The sequence below is a fragment of the Camellia sinensis genome, chromosome 6 (assembly GCF_055761805.1).
Source record: "Camellia sinensis isolate YWXY chromosome 6, ASM5576180v1, whole genome shotgun sequence".
In the NCBI taxonomy this organism is placed as follows: domain Eukaryota; kingdom Viridiplantae; phylum Streptophyta; class Magnoliopsida; order Ericales; family Theaceae; genus Camellia; species Camellia sinensis.
Genome location: NC_138966.1, coordinates 176,295,984 through 176,308,670, shown reverse-complemented (window position 1 = coordinate 176,308,670; position 12,687 = coordinate 176,295,984). Strand labels below are relative to the sequence as shown.

At 39.3% G+C, this 12,687-nt stretch overlaps 1 protein-coding gene across 1 annotated transcript; it reads left to right on the top strand.

Moving 5' to 3' along the window:
• The first annotated feature begins 7,429 nt into the window (after positions 1-7,429).
• On the top strand, positions 7,430-10,500 carry LOC114283966 (Tetratricopeptide repeat (TPR)-like superfamily protein). The gene has a single exon (XM_082875509.1). The coding sequence runs from the start codon at positions 7,649-7,651 to the stop codon at positions 10,016-10,018; it is 2,370 nt and encodes a 789-aa protein (XP_082731635.1). The 5' UTR covers positions 7,430-7,648; the 3' UTR covers positions 10,019-10,500.
• The last annotated feature ends 2,187 nt before the right edge of the window (positions 10,501-12,687 follow it).

Here is a 12,687-nt window from a genome sequence, read left to right as displayed (position 1 = left end):
CCCCAATTAGCCTCTGTTTACACCTGTTCTTGAAATGCGTGCCAAGCCCCAAAAAGTTGCTGATTCCTGGTTTTGCTGCAACAGAGAGCAGGAAAGGGGCATAGCAATGTATTTGCACAGATATATGCATGTCTCGATCCTTGTGCCACCAATCACGCATACCGAGGCATGATGGCCGAGGAGTCGAAATGCACAACTCAATATAGGATGAATGCACATGAAGCTACAGCTAAAACCTAACTCCATCATGGATAATCCGGAGTGTCGGTGACTGGGGGAATTGAGACACATTCCGTCACTCGGAGTACGAAATGTACCTCGTTTCCCGTGCCCGGGCTAACTCTTATTCCGAACACGATGCAATATGCATGATATGCATGAAATGCAGCTAAGATACAATCCTAACATACTCAATGCTATGAAAATGAGATGCCTCGAAATGCGTGCACAAGGGCACGCAAATCGAGAAAATAATATGTGTCTCGAAATGCGTGCACGCGGGCACGCAAACTGAGAAAATAGCAGAATGCTATAAAAATGAAATGCCTCGAAGTGCGTGCACACGGGCACGCAAACTGAGAAAATGGCAGAATGCTATGAAAATGAGGTGCCTCGAAGTGCGCGCACACGGACACGCAAACCGAGAAAATGATATGTGTCTCGAAATGCATGCACGCGGGCACGCAAACCGAGGCGATGATATGAACAATGCGAATGAGGTGCCTCGAAGTGCGTGCGCACGGGCACGCAAACCGAGGCGATAACAGAAACAATGCGAATGAGGTGCCTCGAAGTGCGTGCACACGGGCACGCAAACCGAGGCGATGACAAAAACAACAGGAATGAGGTGCCTCGAAGTTCGTGCACATGGGCATGCAAACCGAGGCGATGGCAGAAACAATGCGAATGAGGTGCCTCGAAGTTCGTGCACACGGACACGCAAACCGAGGCGATGACAGAAGCAATGCGAATGAGGTGCCTCGAAGTTTGTGCACACGGGCACGCAAATCGAGGCGATGGCAAAATGATATGAAATGACAAATGGGCTTATACCAACATGAGTGAGCCTCAGCCACACTCACATCGGATGCCTACGGATAAAAAAGGAGTGCCTCGAAATGCGTGCACACGGGCACGCAAACCGAGGCGATGGTAAAATGATATGAAATGACAAATGGGCTTATACCAACATGAGTGAGCCTCAGCCACACTCACATCGGATGCCGGCAGATAAAAATGAGGTGCCTCGAAATGCGTGCACACGGGCACGCAAACCGAGGCGATGACAGAATGATATGAAAATGACATGGAAATGACAAATGGGCTTATACCAACATGAGTGAGCCTCAGCCACACTCACATCGGATGCCGGCGGATAAAAATGAAGTGCCTCGAAATGCGTGCACACGGGCACGCAAACCGAGGCAATGGTAAAATGATGCGAATGACATGGAAAATGCAACATGGACTTATACTAATATGAGAGAGCCTCAGCCACACTCACATAAGATGCCGATGGCAGAAAATGAAGTGCCTCGAAATGCGTGCACACGGGCACGCAAATCGAGGCGATGCTAAAATGTGATGAAATATGGCAAAAATGATATGCAAGCATACTAATGGAATTTCAGCACTAAAATATGGGGGAAAACAGTCCCGAAATGAAGCAAAATGACATGAAATGCAAGGAAATGTCCCGAAATGCAACATTAGGCACCCGAAATGGCCTATAGCTATGCCAAACATGCACAACATGGACATGCAATGCAAAGACAGAAGCTAGACAGTCCCAAAAGATGCACTTTCACAGTTATAAACATGGCCAAACAGCAAGTATAGGTAGGGAAAAATAGCATGTAAGAATAGGGGCCAAAAGAGGGGTAATGAAGCAAGTGGTATAAGCAAAACCCAAACTAAAAAATTTCCTTCTACAACACTGAAGATGGACCAAAAATATGAACATTTACAGTATATGGAAGCCTCAAAATCAGTATACAAATATGCTAAAAATGTGATGCAAAACAAAGCTCAAAAGGTGCTATAACATGAAGTATATAAAATAATCACCAAACAGAAAATAAGTGTGAATGAAACATGAAGTATAGGCCAAAACAAGGCCACTTTCAGTTCGGACCAAGGTCCAAAAACAGAAGCAAAGAGGGCTATCAATTTATGCAAAAATGGGGCCAAATAAGGGATTGAACTACAAGTGACACATGGAGACACCAAACAAGGTTGAGCCCTTCCTGAATGTTGGAGAGGGGCTCAAAATAAGCCTAATATCAGTTTACAACATGCTCGAAAATAAATTTCTCATGGGTCAAAAATAGCATGCAAAACTATGACATATAAGATGATCAATGAAGCAAGTGTATTATGGAGGGCTCAAACAGGGTTGAGCCCTTAATGAAAAGTGAAGATGAGCTCAAAATATGGCCTTTTTCAGTTAGGGCCGGATCTTGAAACCAAAAATAAGTGGGACTTAGAAATAGATCAAGAAAAAGGTTCAAAAGGGTAAAATTGTTACTTACCCTTGAAGATTCAAGCTTTTGTTGCTTCTTGGATGGATTTGCAGCTTCTTTAGCCTTCAAGAATCCCTCCTTGTTGCTGGAAATGAGATGGTGGTGGTAGAGCTTGGTGGTGTAGAAGGAATGATGGTTAGTGACTTAGGGTTTTTTGAAGAATTGAGAAGGAAGAAGATAGTGTTGGCTATGGAGCTTTGAAGAGTAAATTTTCTAACCCTTACAAAGAAGGCCACCAGCTGGTTATAAGGATCAAAAAGGGGGTGTAAAGGTGGGGGAGAAGGAGAGCAAAACTCCCCCACAAAATATCCCCCGGATACAGGAAATATCTGGGGGATATTGCCCCATAGCTGTAAAGTACACAGTGCAAGGAAGTAGGCCGGCCTCTTACTTTTGCTGGAGGTGGCCGGCCGGCCACACCCCCTAGCCGGCCGGCTAGGGGTCAAAAGGGTCAAGGTGATTTTCTGGCCGGCCAGCTACTGGAGAGGTACCCCTATATGTGTACAACACAACCATGTAGTTGAAATTCCAAGAAAGTGGGCCCAAGGGGTTCAACAATGGCTCGGAAAGAGGGGGTCAAAAGGGTCAAGTTGACTTACTGGCTGGCCATGAACTTTTAGGGGCCTCTCATGTGTGTACATCACAGATATGTGGTTCAAAGTTCAAGAAAAAGGGTCCAAGGGGTTCAACATTAGCCCGGAAGAAAGGGGTCAAAAGGGTCAGGTGACCTTAATGGCCGGCCACCAACTTTTAGGGGCCTCTCAGGTGTGTAGATCACAAATATGTGGTTCAAAGTTGGCAACACTAGCTCCAAGGTATTCAACATTAGCCCGGAAGTGCGAAAAACGGGCGCCGGGAGGCTCCGGAAGAGAGATAACTGGTTGTTGCAACAATTGCTGGCCTCCCACCCTTCAGTGACCTTCCTTGTGATAAAACAGAGGTACCTGCCAAAAATGAACGAAAACCGTTGCAAAACGAATGTTCCGGGGCCAAACACGCAGTTCGGGGTCTCGAAAATGGGCTGTTAAGCACCGAAAATGGTATTCGACCTCGAAGTGGGTTTCTTAGCCCCCAGTGTCCCTCAAAAGGGATGAAATAAGATGTATGCCAAAAATCAGAGCAATAGGAGATGGTTAAGCGGTCCCGAACCGAGGCACACGGCCTGACGGCTCCGAAAACCGGGAACCGGACTCCGAAATGGGCAAAATGGCCTACGGCCACCAAATGTAGCCTACGGAAATTTGAGAGACGGTCTACGGGACCTCTCCCTTCCCTCGGAAAAAGAAACAGAGAAAATCGAGTCTGGTTCGCAAACCGAGACAAGGCACAGAAAAGGGTTCGGAAGTCCGGAGGCAGGGCTCACGGCCGCGACTCTGAAACTTCTGAACAAGCACATTATGAAATATCACCAAGCGCTCAATCGGTGATGTCTGAGTCTTAAGGTCGGTCAAAAATGGGGTGTCTACAGTATGTTTGGTTATCAATCCATTTCTAATCGATTCCTTTTTATTCTACTACTTTCAACTGTTTGAACGATCAAATAGATTGTAAATTTATATATATATTTGGATGATTTGGACTTTTTTCACTAGAAATTTGAGAGTATATGTTTAGAGACCCATCTAGTTGGTGGCATGCCTCACCATCATTCACAACTTGGTTTAACTTTCCGTAGAAGTTTTGAATTACTTTATATTTATGCTGCAGAAAAAATAAATTCATAAAGAATATATGCATATATATATTGGGGATGGTAGGCTCTTGATTTATGCCTCTCGCTAGGTCTAGAGGCTGTGGCTTTTTTTATTCCAGAACCCTAACAGGTTGGGCCAAGTTGGGTTTCCTTTTTATCTAATAGTAGCTCTGACTTTGATGATTGTAAGTTATTGTGAGGAAAAATGTAATATTTAGAAATCCTGTCAAACTAGTGGCAAATTGTTTAAAAAGTTTCCAGAACATTGATAAATGTGTGTTAATTTTGCAAAACAAGAAGTTTATAAGCTGTATTAAATCCTTATGACAGTGGAAATTTTTTGACAATGGGATTTATTTAGGTGCTCCTGTTGTTTTAGGCATGGACAATAACCACACAATTTTGTTGGTTAATGATTCTAATATTCGTTAGTGTAGGGGAGTTCATCTGAAACTGAATCAAGGGAATGTTAGTTAACATTGATGCCAAATATTTTAGAGTTCAATGTAATAATTGTGAGCATTGCTAATGTAGGTTGTAGATTTGTAAGGGTGATTAAAATTTGGTTGAGGATGGCTTGGGGGATAGTATTATTGGTTTTTTCTAGTCTAGCTAAATGTAGATCAGAATTTAACACTAGGAAATTTAGAAGTACAGATGATTGGAAGAAAAGAAGAAAATAAATAAGATAAAGAACGAAATGATGTTGAGGAAGTAAGAAACTAAGGTAACCATATATTTGGTTCCTTAAGCATTTCTAATGGCAGAGTTAAGGTTATCACACTTACTAAAGAAAGCTTCTCAAGTTGTATATTCTCAATTAAACATTCCTGAAACTTCAAAAAAGGTGATTGAAATCTTTCATGGTGATTGAAATCTTTCATATTGACTTAGTTAATGCGAACAACCTTACTAGTTCATTGTTGTAGACTGTAGTGTGTGGAAAACTCCCCTACTAGAGTTATGAGAACACTGGCGTGCTATAATATTAGCCTAAGCATTAGGAACCATTTTATCTCACAAAGCTTTTGCAATTCTGGTACCAGAATTACTTTCTCTCAGTCAAAAAAAAAAAAAAATCTTTAAATGGCACATGATGGTTATTTCTAGTGTTAGCCTCCTAAAACCTATCTTCCATACTTGTCTAAGTTAATAATCATGACATCAAGAGTGTAATTTTGATGGTGTTCCACAAGGAGTGGGCAAGATCATATATGAGATGTCATGGTAGAAAACAAGAGTCACTAAATGGAAGGCCTGGGTTTCTTGCTCATCTTTCTCCTTAATGGTGGCCGGAGGCTCAACTTCCACCAATTTGGTGAAGTAATCAGTCGCTGCGGTGAGGAAGTTTCATGGCGCAATTCTGTGCTGGTGGATTGGATGGCAGTGGAGGCCAAAACCAACACAGTTGAACTTTAACTTTGCCTGGCAGATGGCGTGGAAGGCAATAAGTTGCTCAACAGCTCGGATGAGGTAGTCGTGATGAGATTCTTGATCCCGTTCCTCTTTGCCATTTCCCTTTCCTTGGTTAATCGAATTAATGGAACGTCTGGAAGGCTTGGATTTGGAGGAGAAGAAGGCTCAGACAAGAAACTATGACTTTATTTTATACTTTTAACTGTCTTTTCAGCAATTTTTTATCTGCTTTTGTTGAAATGAGGGCTTCTGGGAAGTACCCAGATCATAATGTGTTCCCTTTTGTCCTAAAACCATGTACCCATTTGATGGATTTGAGGTTTGGTGAGTCTGTTCATGGGTATATCATTCGTCTTGGAATGGATTTCGATTTATATACAGGTAATGCACTCATGAATATGTATTCGAAATTGCAAAGTTTGGGTAAGAATGGTGGTGTGGAAATATTGCAGCCGGTGTGTTAGATAAAAGTCCTAACGCAGGGAAGACTGACAAATATAGTAGTAGTTTTGTTGATTTTGACAAATTGATTGGTAATGACATGCATAATGAGAGTTCTTGTAGTAATTCATATGAATTGATCGATGAATTTGAAAAACAGGTGGATAGTGGTGATCATATAGGTTGTTCAAAGCAAATGAGTTATATGTTGCCTCAAAATAATACACAAAGGTGGGTTTTTGATGAATCGCATGGGAAAAGTGATACAACAAAGGGTGAAAAGGGGGCTTTACACGCATATAGTGTTAGAAATTTTTTTGAAATGATGTCAATTAAAGATCTTGTTTCGTGGACTATAATGATTGCAGGAAATGCACAAAATGCGATGTATGAGGAAGCTCTAGAGAGATGGGTAATGCCAATTTGTAGCCCAATTCCTTCACTTTACCCAGTGTCCTTCCTATTTTTGCTGAATGTGTGGATGTTGTGAAGGGAAAGGAAATTTATGGATATGCCATTCGACATGGGTTTGATACAGATGTATATATTGGAAGTAGCTTGATTGACATGTACGCAAGCTGTACAAGGGTAGAAGATTCATGTCGGCTATTTAACTTATTACCTCAATGTGATAGTGTCTCATGGATTTCTATTATTGTAGGATGTGTTCAAAATGATTTGTTTGATGAAGGCCTGAAATTGTTCCGTCGAATGTTGTTGGTAAAGGTTAAACCTAGGCCTGTGTCCTTTTCAAACATGATGTCAGTTTGTTGTCACGAACTGGGCGCTTGTTATTCTCCCAAGAAGCCAGCTCCACGAGTGGTATTGCATATCCCGTGCATTATGTCCAAGGACCAACCCAGGTGATGCGATAGTGATCTATCCTGCCTGTCTTGTTGGTCACAAACTAATGCGCTTGCAAGATGCTTCATGTAGAACTTGCATCCCCAATGAGTCAGTACATGACATGCTACCACAGTCAATCCTTGACGCTCTCATTAGGAGGACATTATCCTGCCTACCTCCATACTTGTCCGTTCCTATACCCATGGAAAACTCACCCTGCTCGGACACCACTCTTGGTGCAGTCCCCACAGTGAAGGTGCTTGGTATAAGACCCACGAACTGTCCCAACACAATGTCCCTAGGCTGGCTCTGATACCACTTGTTACACACTGGACGCTTGTCATCCTTTCAAAAAGCCAGCTCTACGAGTAATACTGCGTACCCCGTACATTATGCCTAAGGATCAACTTAAATGATGAGATAGGGATCTATCCTATCTATCTTGCCGCTCATAAACTAATACATTTATAAAGTGTTTGGTTCCAATGAGCCGGTATGGGACATTGTGCTCACTTGACGACACTACATTTGGGGAACCAACTCCACGGTTACATAACGAGGGCGGTTTTGATGCTGACATGTTTATAGCTAGCTCGCTAGTGGATATGTATGCCAAACGTGGGAACATTAATAGCATGGAGCAACATGACATGGTGTCGTGCACAGCTATGATCATGGGATGTGCTTGCAAATCATACACTTCAATTCTCTTCCATAGAAGTCAAAGCCAATGAGTTCAACTCAAACTTTCCTCAAAACACTCCTCCAAAACCCATCTTCCATCACATCCAAATCCCAAGTCAAACAACTTCATGCCCAAATCATCAAAACCAAACCCACTACAAACTCTGCTTCTCTCCTTTCCATCATTCTCTCCATCTACACAAACTTGAATCTCTATCATGAATCACTCGTTTTGTTCAACACACTTCACTCACCTCCCACTCTTGCTTGGAAATCCATCATCCGATTTTACACTTTTAATGGTCTTTTCATCAAATCTTTGGCTGCTTTTGTGGAAATGCGAGCTTCGGGGAAATACCCAGATCATAATGTGTTCCCTTCTGTTCTAAAATCATGTACCCATCTGATGGATTTGAGGTTTGGTGAGTCTGTTCATGGGTGTATCACTCATCTTGGAATGGATTTCGATTTATATACGGGTAATGCACTCATGAATATGTATTCGAAATTGCAAAGTTTGGATAAGCATGGTGGGTGTGGAAATATTGCAGCTGAAGTGCTTGATAAAAGTCCCAACTCAAGGAAGACTGACAAATGTGGGAGTCGTTTTGTTGATTTTGACAAATTGAATGGCAATGACATGCATAATGAGAGTTCTTGTAGTAATTCATATGAACTGATCGATAAATTTGAAAAACATGTGGATGATGGTGATCCTATATGTTGTTCAAAGAATATGAGTTATACGTTGCCTCGAAATAATACACACAGGGTGGTTTTTGATCATTTGCATGGGAAAAATGATATGGTGATGAGAAACGGACAAAAAGGGGCTTTACATGCGGATAGTATTAGAAAAGTGTTTGAAATGATGCCAAATAGAGATCTTGTTTCGTGGAATACGGTGATTGCAGGAAATGCGCAAAATGGGATGTATGGGGAAGCTCTAGAGATGGTTAGGGAGACGGGTAATGCCAATTTGCAGCCCGATTCCTTTACATTATCCAGTGTCCTCCCTATTTTTGCAGAATATGTGGATGTTGTGAAGGGAAAGGAAATTCATGGGTATGCCATTCGACATGGGTTTGATACAGATGTATATATTGGAAGCAGCTTGATTGATATGTATGCAAACTGTACAAGGGTGGAAGATTCGTGTCGATTATTTAACCTGTTACCTCACCGCGATAGTGTCTCGTGGAATTCTATTATTGCAGGATGCGTTCAAAATGGTCTGTTTGATGAAGGCCTGAAATTGTTTCGTCAAATGTTGTTGGCTAAAGTTAAACCTAGCACCGTGTCCTTTTCAAGCATAATGCCAGCTTGTGCTCACTTGACGACACTACATTTGGGGAAGCAACTCCATGGTTACATAATTAGGGGCAGTTTTGATGATAATATGTTTATAGCTAGCTCGCTATTGGATTTGTATGCCAAATGTGGGAACATTAAGATAGCTAGATGGATTTTCAATAGCATGGAACAACATGATATGGTATCGTGCACAGCTATGATCATGGGATGTGCTTTGCATGGACATGCCCATGAGGCAATCACCTTGTTTAAGAAGATGGAGACGGAGGGAGTGAAACCCAACTCCGTGGCATATGTGGCCGTTTTAACTGCTTGTAGTCATGCCAAATTAGTCAATGAAGCTTGGCAATATTTTAACAGTATGATCCATGATTATGGGATTGCCCCGTGCTTGGAGCACTATGCTGCTGTTGCAGACCTTCTTGGTCGAGCTGGAAGATTGGAGGAAGCCTATGAGTTCATCTCTAGCATGCATGTTAGACCACCAGGGAGTGTTTGGTCAACATTGTTGGCTGCTTGTAGAGTCCATAAGAATATTGAATTGGCAGAGAAAGTTGCAGAAAAAATATTTACAGCTGATCCAGATAATATGGGAGCTTATGTCGTTTTGTCAAACACATATTCAGCTGCTGGAAGGTGGAAAGATGCGGCGAAGTTGAGAACTACCATGAGGGATAAGGGCATGAGGAAGAAACCAGCTTGTAGCTGGATTGAAGTAAAGAACAAGGTACATGCTTTTGTGGCAGGAGATGAATCTCACCCATATTTTGATAGAATTAATGAGGTGCTTAAAGTTCTTTTAGAGCTAATGGAGAGGGAAGGTTATGTTCCGGACACAAATGAGGTGTTTCATGATGTTGAGGAGGAGCAAAAGAGAGATTTATTGTGTAGCCACAGTGAGAGACTTGCCATAGCATTTGGTATCATTACCACTCCTGCTGGGATGACAATCCGCGTAACAAAGAATCTTCGCGTATGCGTTGACTGCCACGTAGCAACAAAGTTCATATCAAAGATTGTTGGGAGAGAGATAATTGTGAGGGATAATAGCCGATTTCACCATTTCAGGGATGGGGAGTGTTCATGTGGAGATTATTGGTGACATGGTATGAAACATGAATGCAATAGAATTGGGATAAATTGCAAGAGGATATGAGGAATCTCACCCTCTCACCCTCATGATTGACACAGTTGAGAATACAATACATGCACTGAGGAGTACGTTTAAGAAAATAGCCCTAGCCCGAGCCCGTTGTATTATGAATTATCTTTGCTAACGTGTCTTGCTATGATAAAAATGAGAGCAAGATTGTGCTAGGAAAATTATGGCAGAGGATCTTGCTCCTACTATGATGCCATTTTTCATCGCGAGGGCATTATGTACTTGCATAATTATACCTAGCAGGCATTTAAAAACCTTGGGTAGGTGCAGAGTTTGAAAGAGGAGCTGAAGAGCTTCAATTTTTTTATGAGGCCATTTTTGTGAAGAAATGCTTTGTTGTTATGTTGAGAAATATATATTGTACAATGGAAATGTTGTATCATTAGAGCATATATTACATTCTTTTGAAGTGCTATTCTTTATTTGCTTGATCTTTTCTTCTTTTAAGTTATGGTAGTGACATTAGTTTTTTTTAGATATTTCACAACCTTAGGCTATGTCTGGCATATGGTTTTTTGGTTATTTTAGTCATAAAAAAAATAAAATGAACTAAAAAGTCAATAAGATAAAATGACATATCCAAACTATAATCATTTCATTTTTTTTTTTTTTATAAAAGTCAAAAAAATCAAAAAAATTTATCATAAACAAGACTTTTTAACCCAAACTAAAAAATTAAAAAATTAACTCACATTTCAAACAAATGCTTAATAATGTAACGAAGATTTTCGAAAATAAAGACAACTACCAATTCTGAAATGCACTTTTTAACGTGTTAGTCACCCAAAAAAAAAAAAAAAAAAGTCTATGACCAGTGATCGTTAAAAGAGCTTACCACATTTAGAGAAGTCACATTTTCAACAAATGGATGCGTGATAAAAGCCCTAATCCACGGTAAACACCACAACTTTCTCACGTCTGCTTGTGCATCTATCTATCTGTCATAATATATTCATATATCATTTATCTATTAATCTATTTCTCTACATGTCAACCTACGTGTCTGCTATCAGTGACTTTTTTTTTTTTGACGGCAATGATCAGTAGTAGTATTTAAAAATAAATAGAAACACTGTAAATAGAAAAAAATGTAAAGATAAAATTGTCACAAGTGTCCTTTTCACCCAATGAGTGTAAAAAAAATTGTCAACTACAGAAGATCTGACTTTATTCTTAATGTCCCATGTGTTCCCCTCTTTGAATTGATCACCAATTTTTTCCTTTGTTTTTTATGGCCACTCGGTAAGATTATGTAAGTTAGTAGAATTATATTTACCATAAGAAGTTAATGCCACTCCATTGATTCAAATTTGAAACTTCAACTCATTAATTATATGATTTGATTTTGATGATATTTAAAATATTATGAGATAAATTATAATTTTTTAATATACATATTTTATATTTTTGGATACAAAATATTATCTATTTAAAATATATATTATATGATATATTTATTATAAATATTTTTTAAATAGAAGTTACTGTGCTATATCTAATTTTACGAAAATATTTTGGAAAATTTACTATTCACTTGTTGAAAAATCCGATTAGCCACTATTTATCTTTTGACAAATTTGATTTTGATTAGTTGTATTTTTTTGACAAATGTTATATTGGTGAGTTGTTTTCTTTTTGACAAAACTTGACATATTCACATGGGATGGTTGGTTATTTTTATTAGAGTGTATCTAAAATCTCTACAATTACTACCAAGATTTTAAAAGGGATATATATTTTCATATTTGATATAACTATTAATTAAAGAGATTTTGCTATGCATACAAAATATTTTAATGGAGTAGTTACTGTGTAATCAAATATTTTAATAGAAAAGTTACTATGCAGTCACTATACATCATTTGTTTTTACGGGAATTGTTTTGAAATTTTGTTATTGTTATTTATTGAAAACGACTTCAGCCTATATTTTCAATTCCTCCACCTGCTAAATTTGAAAAGAAGAAACTGGCCTGTGTTCCGTGTGTCATCGTCTCTTCCAACGGATATGGAGCGTCTCTCCTTCATCAGATTGATTTTTGGCTTTATAAAAATAAGCATTCCGAAAAGAAAGGAGGCAGAGAGCAGATCAAGTAAAGTGAGATATTGAAATAAAGTTTTGTTATATTGAGAAAATATTCTCTTGTGTTGTTCATGTAGTTATATATTTTTGTAAGAGAATTTTGAGCAAAAATTGTAAATGGGTTTTTACACCCCTCTTATTATTCTTCTAAAAAGATGGAGTTTTTGTTAGTATTTTTTCAAGATAAAATCACTTGTGTTAGGTGTGATTAGTCATTGGATTCTCAACTAGTTGAAGTGATCGGGATTAGTTACTTGTTGTAAATGTTCACAAGCACCCGTGAAGCTAGTGGTGTAATTACTATTTGAAGAATAGTGGAGAAATTCTAGAGGAGGATACTTGAGGAGTGGACGTAGGCCTGGCGTGTCGAATCACTATAAATCAGTGTATTTGATTTTCTTTTTCTATCTCTTTTACTTTTATATTGATTATTATCACTCTATTATTTTATTTGTTGAAATTTGAATATTTTGATTATTATTTTTAATGTTGTGAAATTATTTTTAATAATCCAATACAACCCCAGC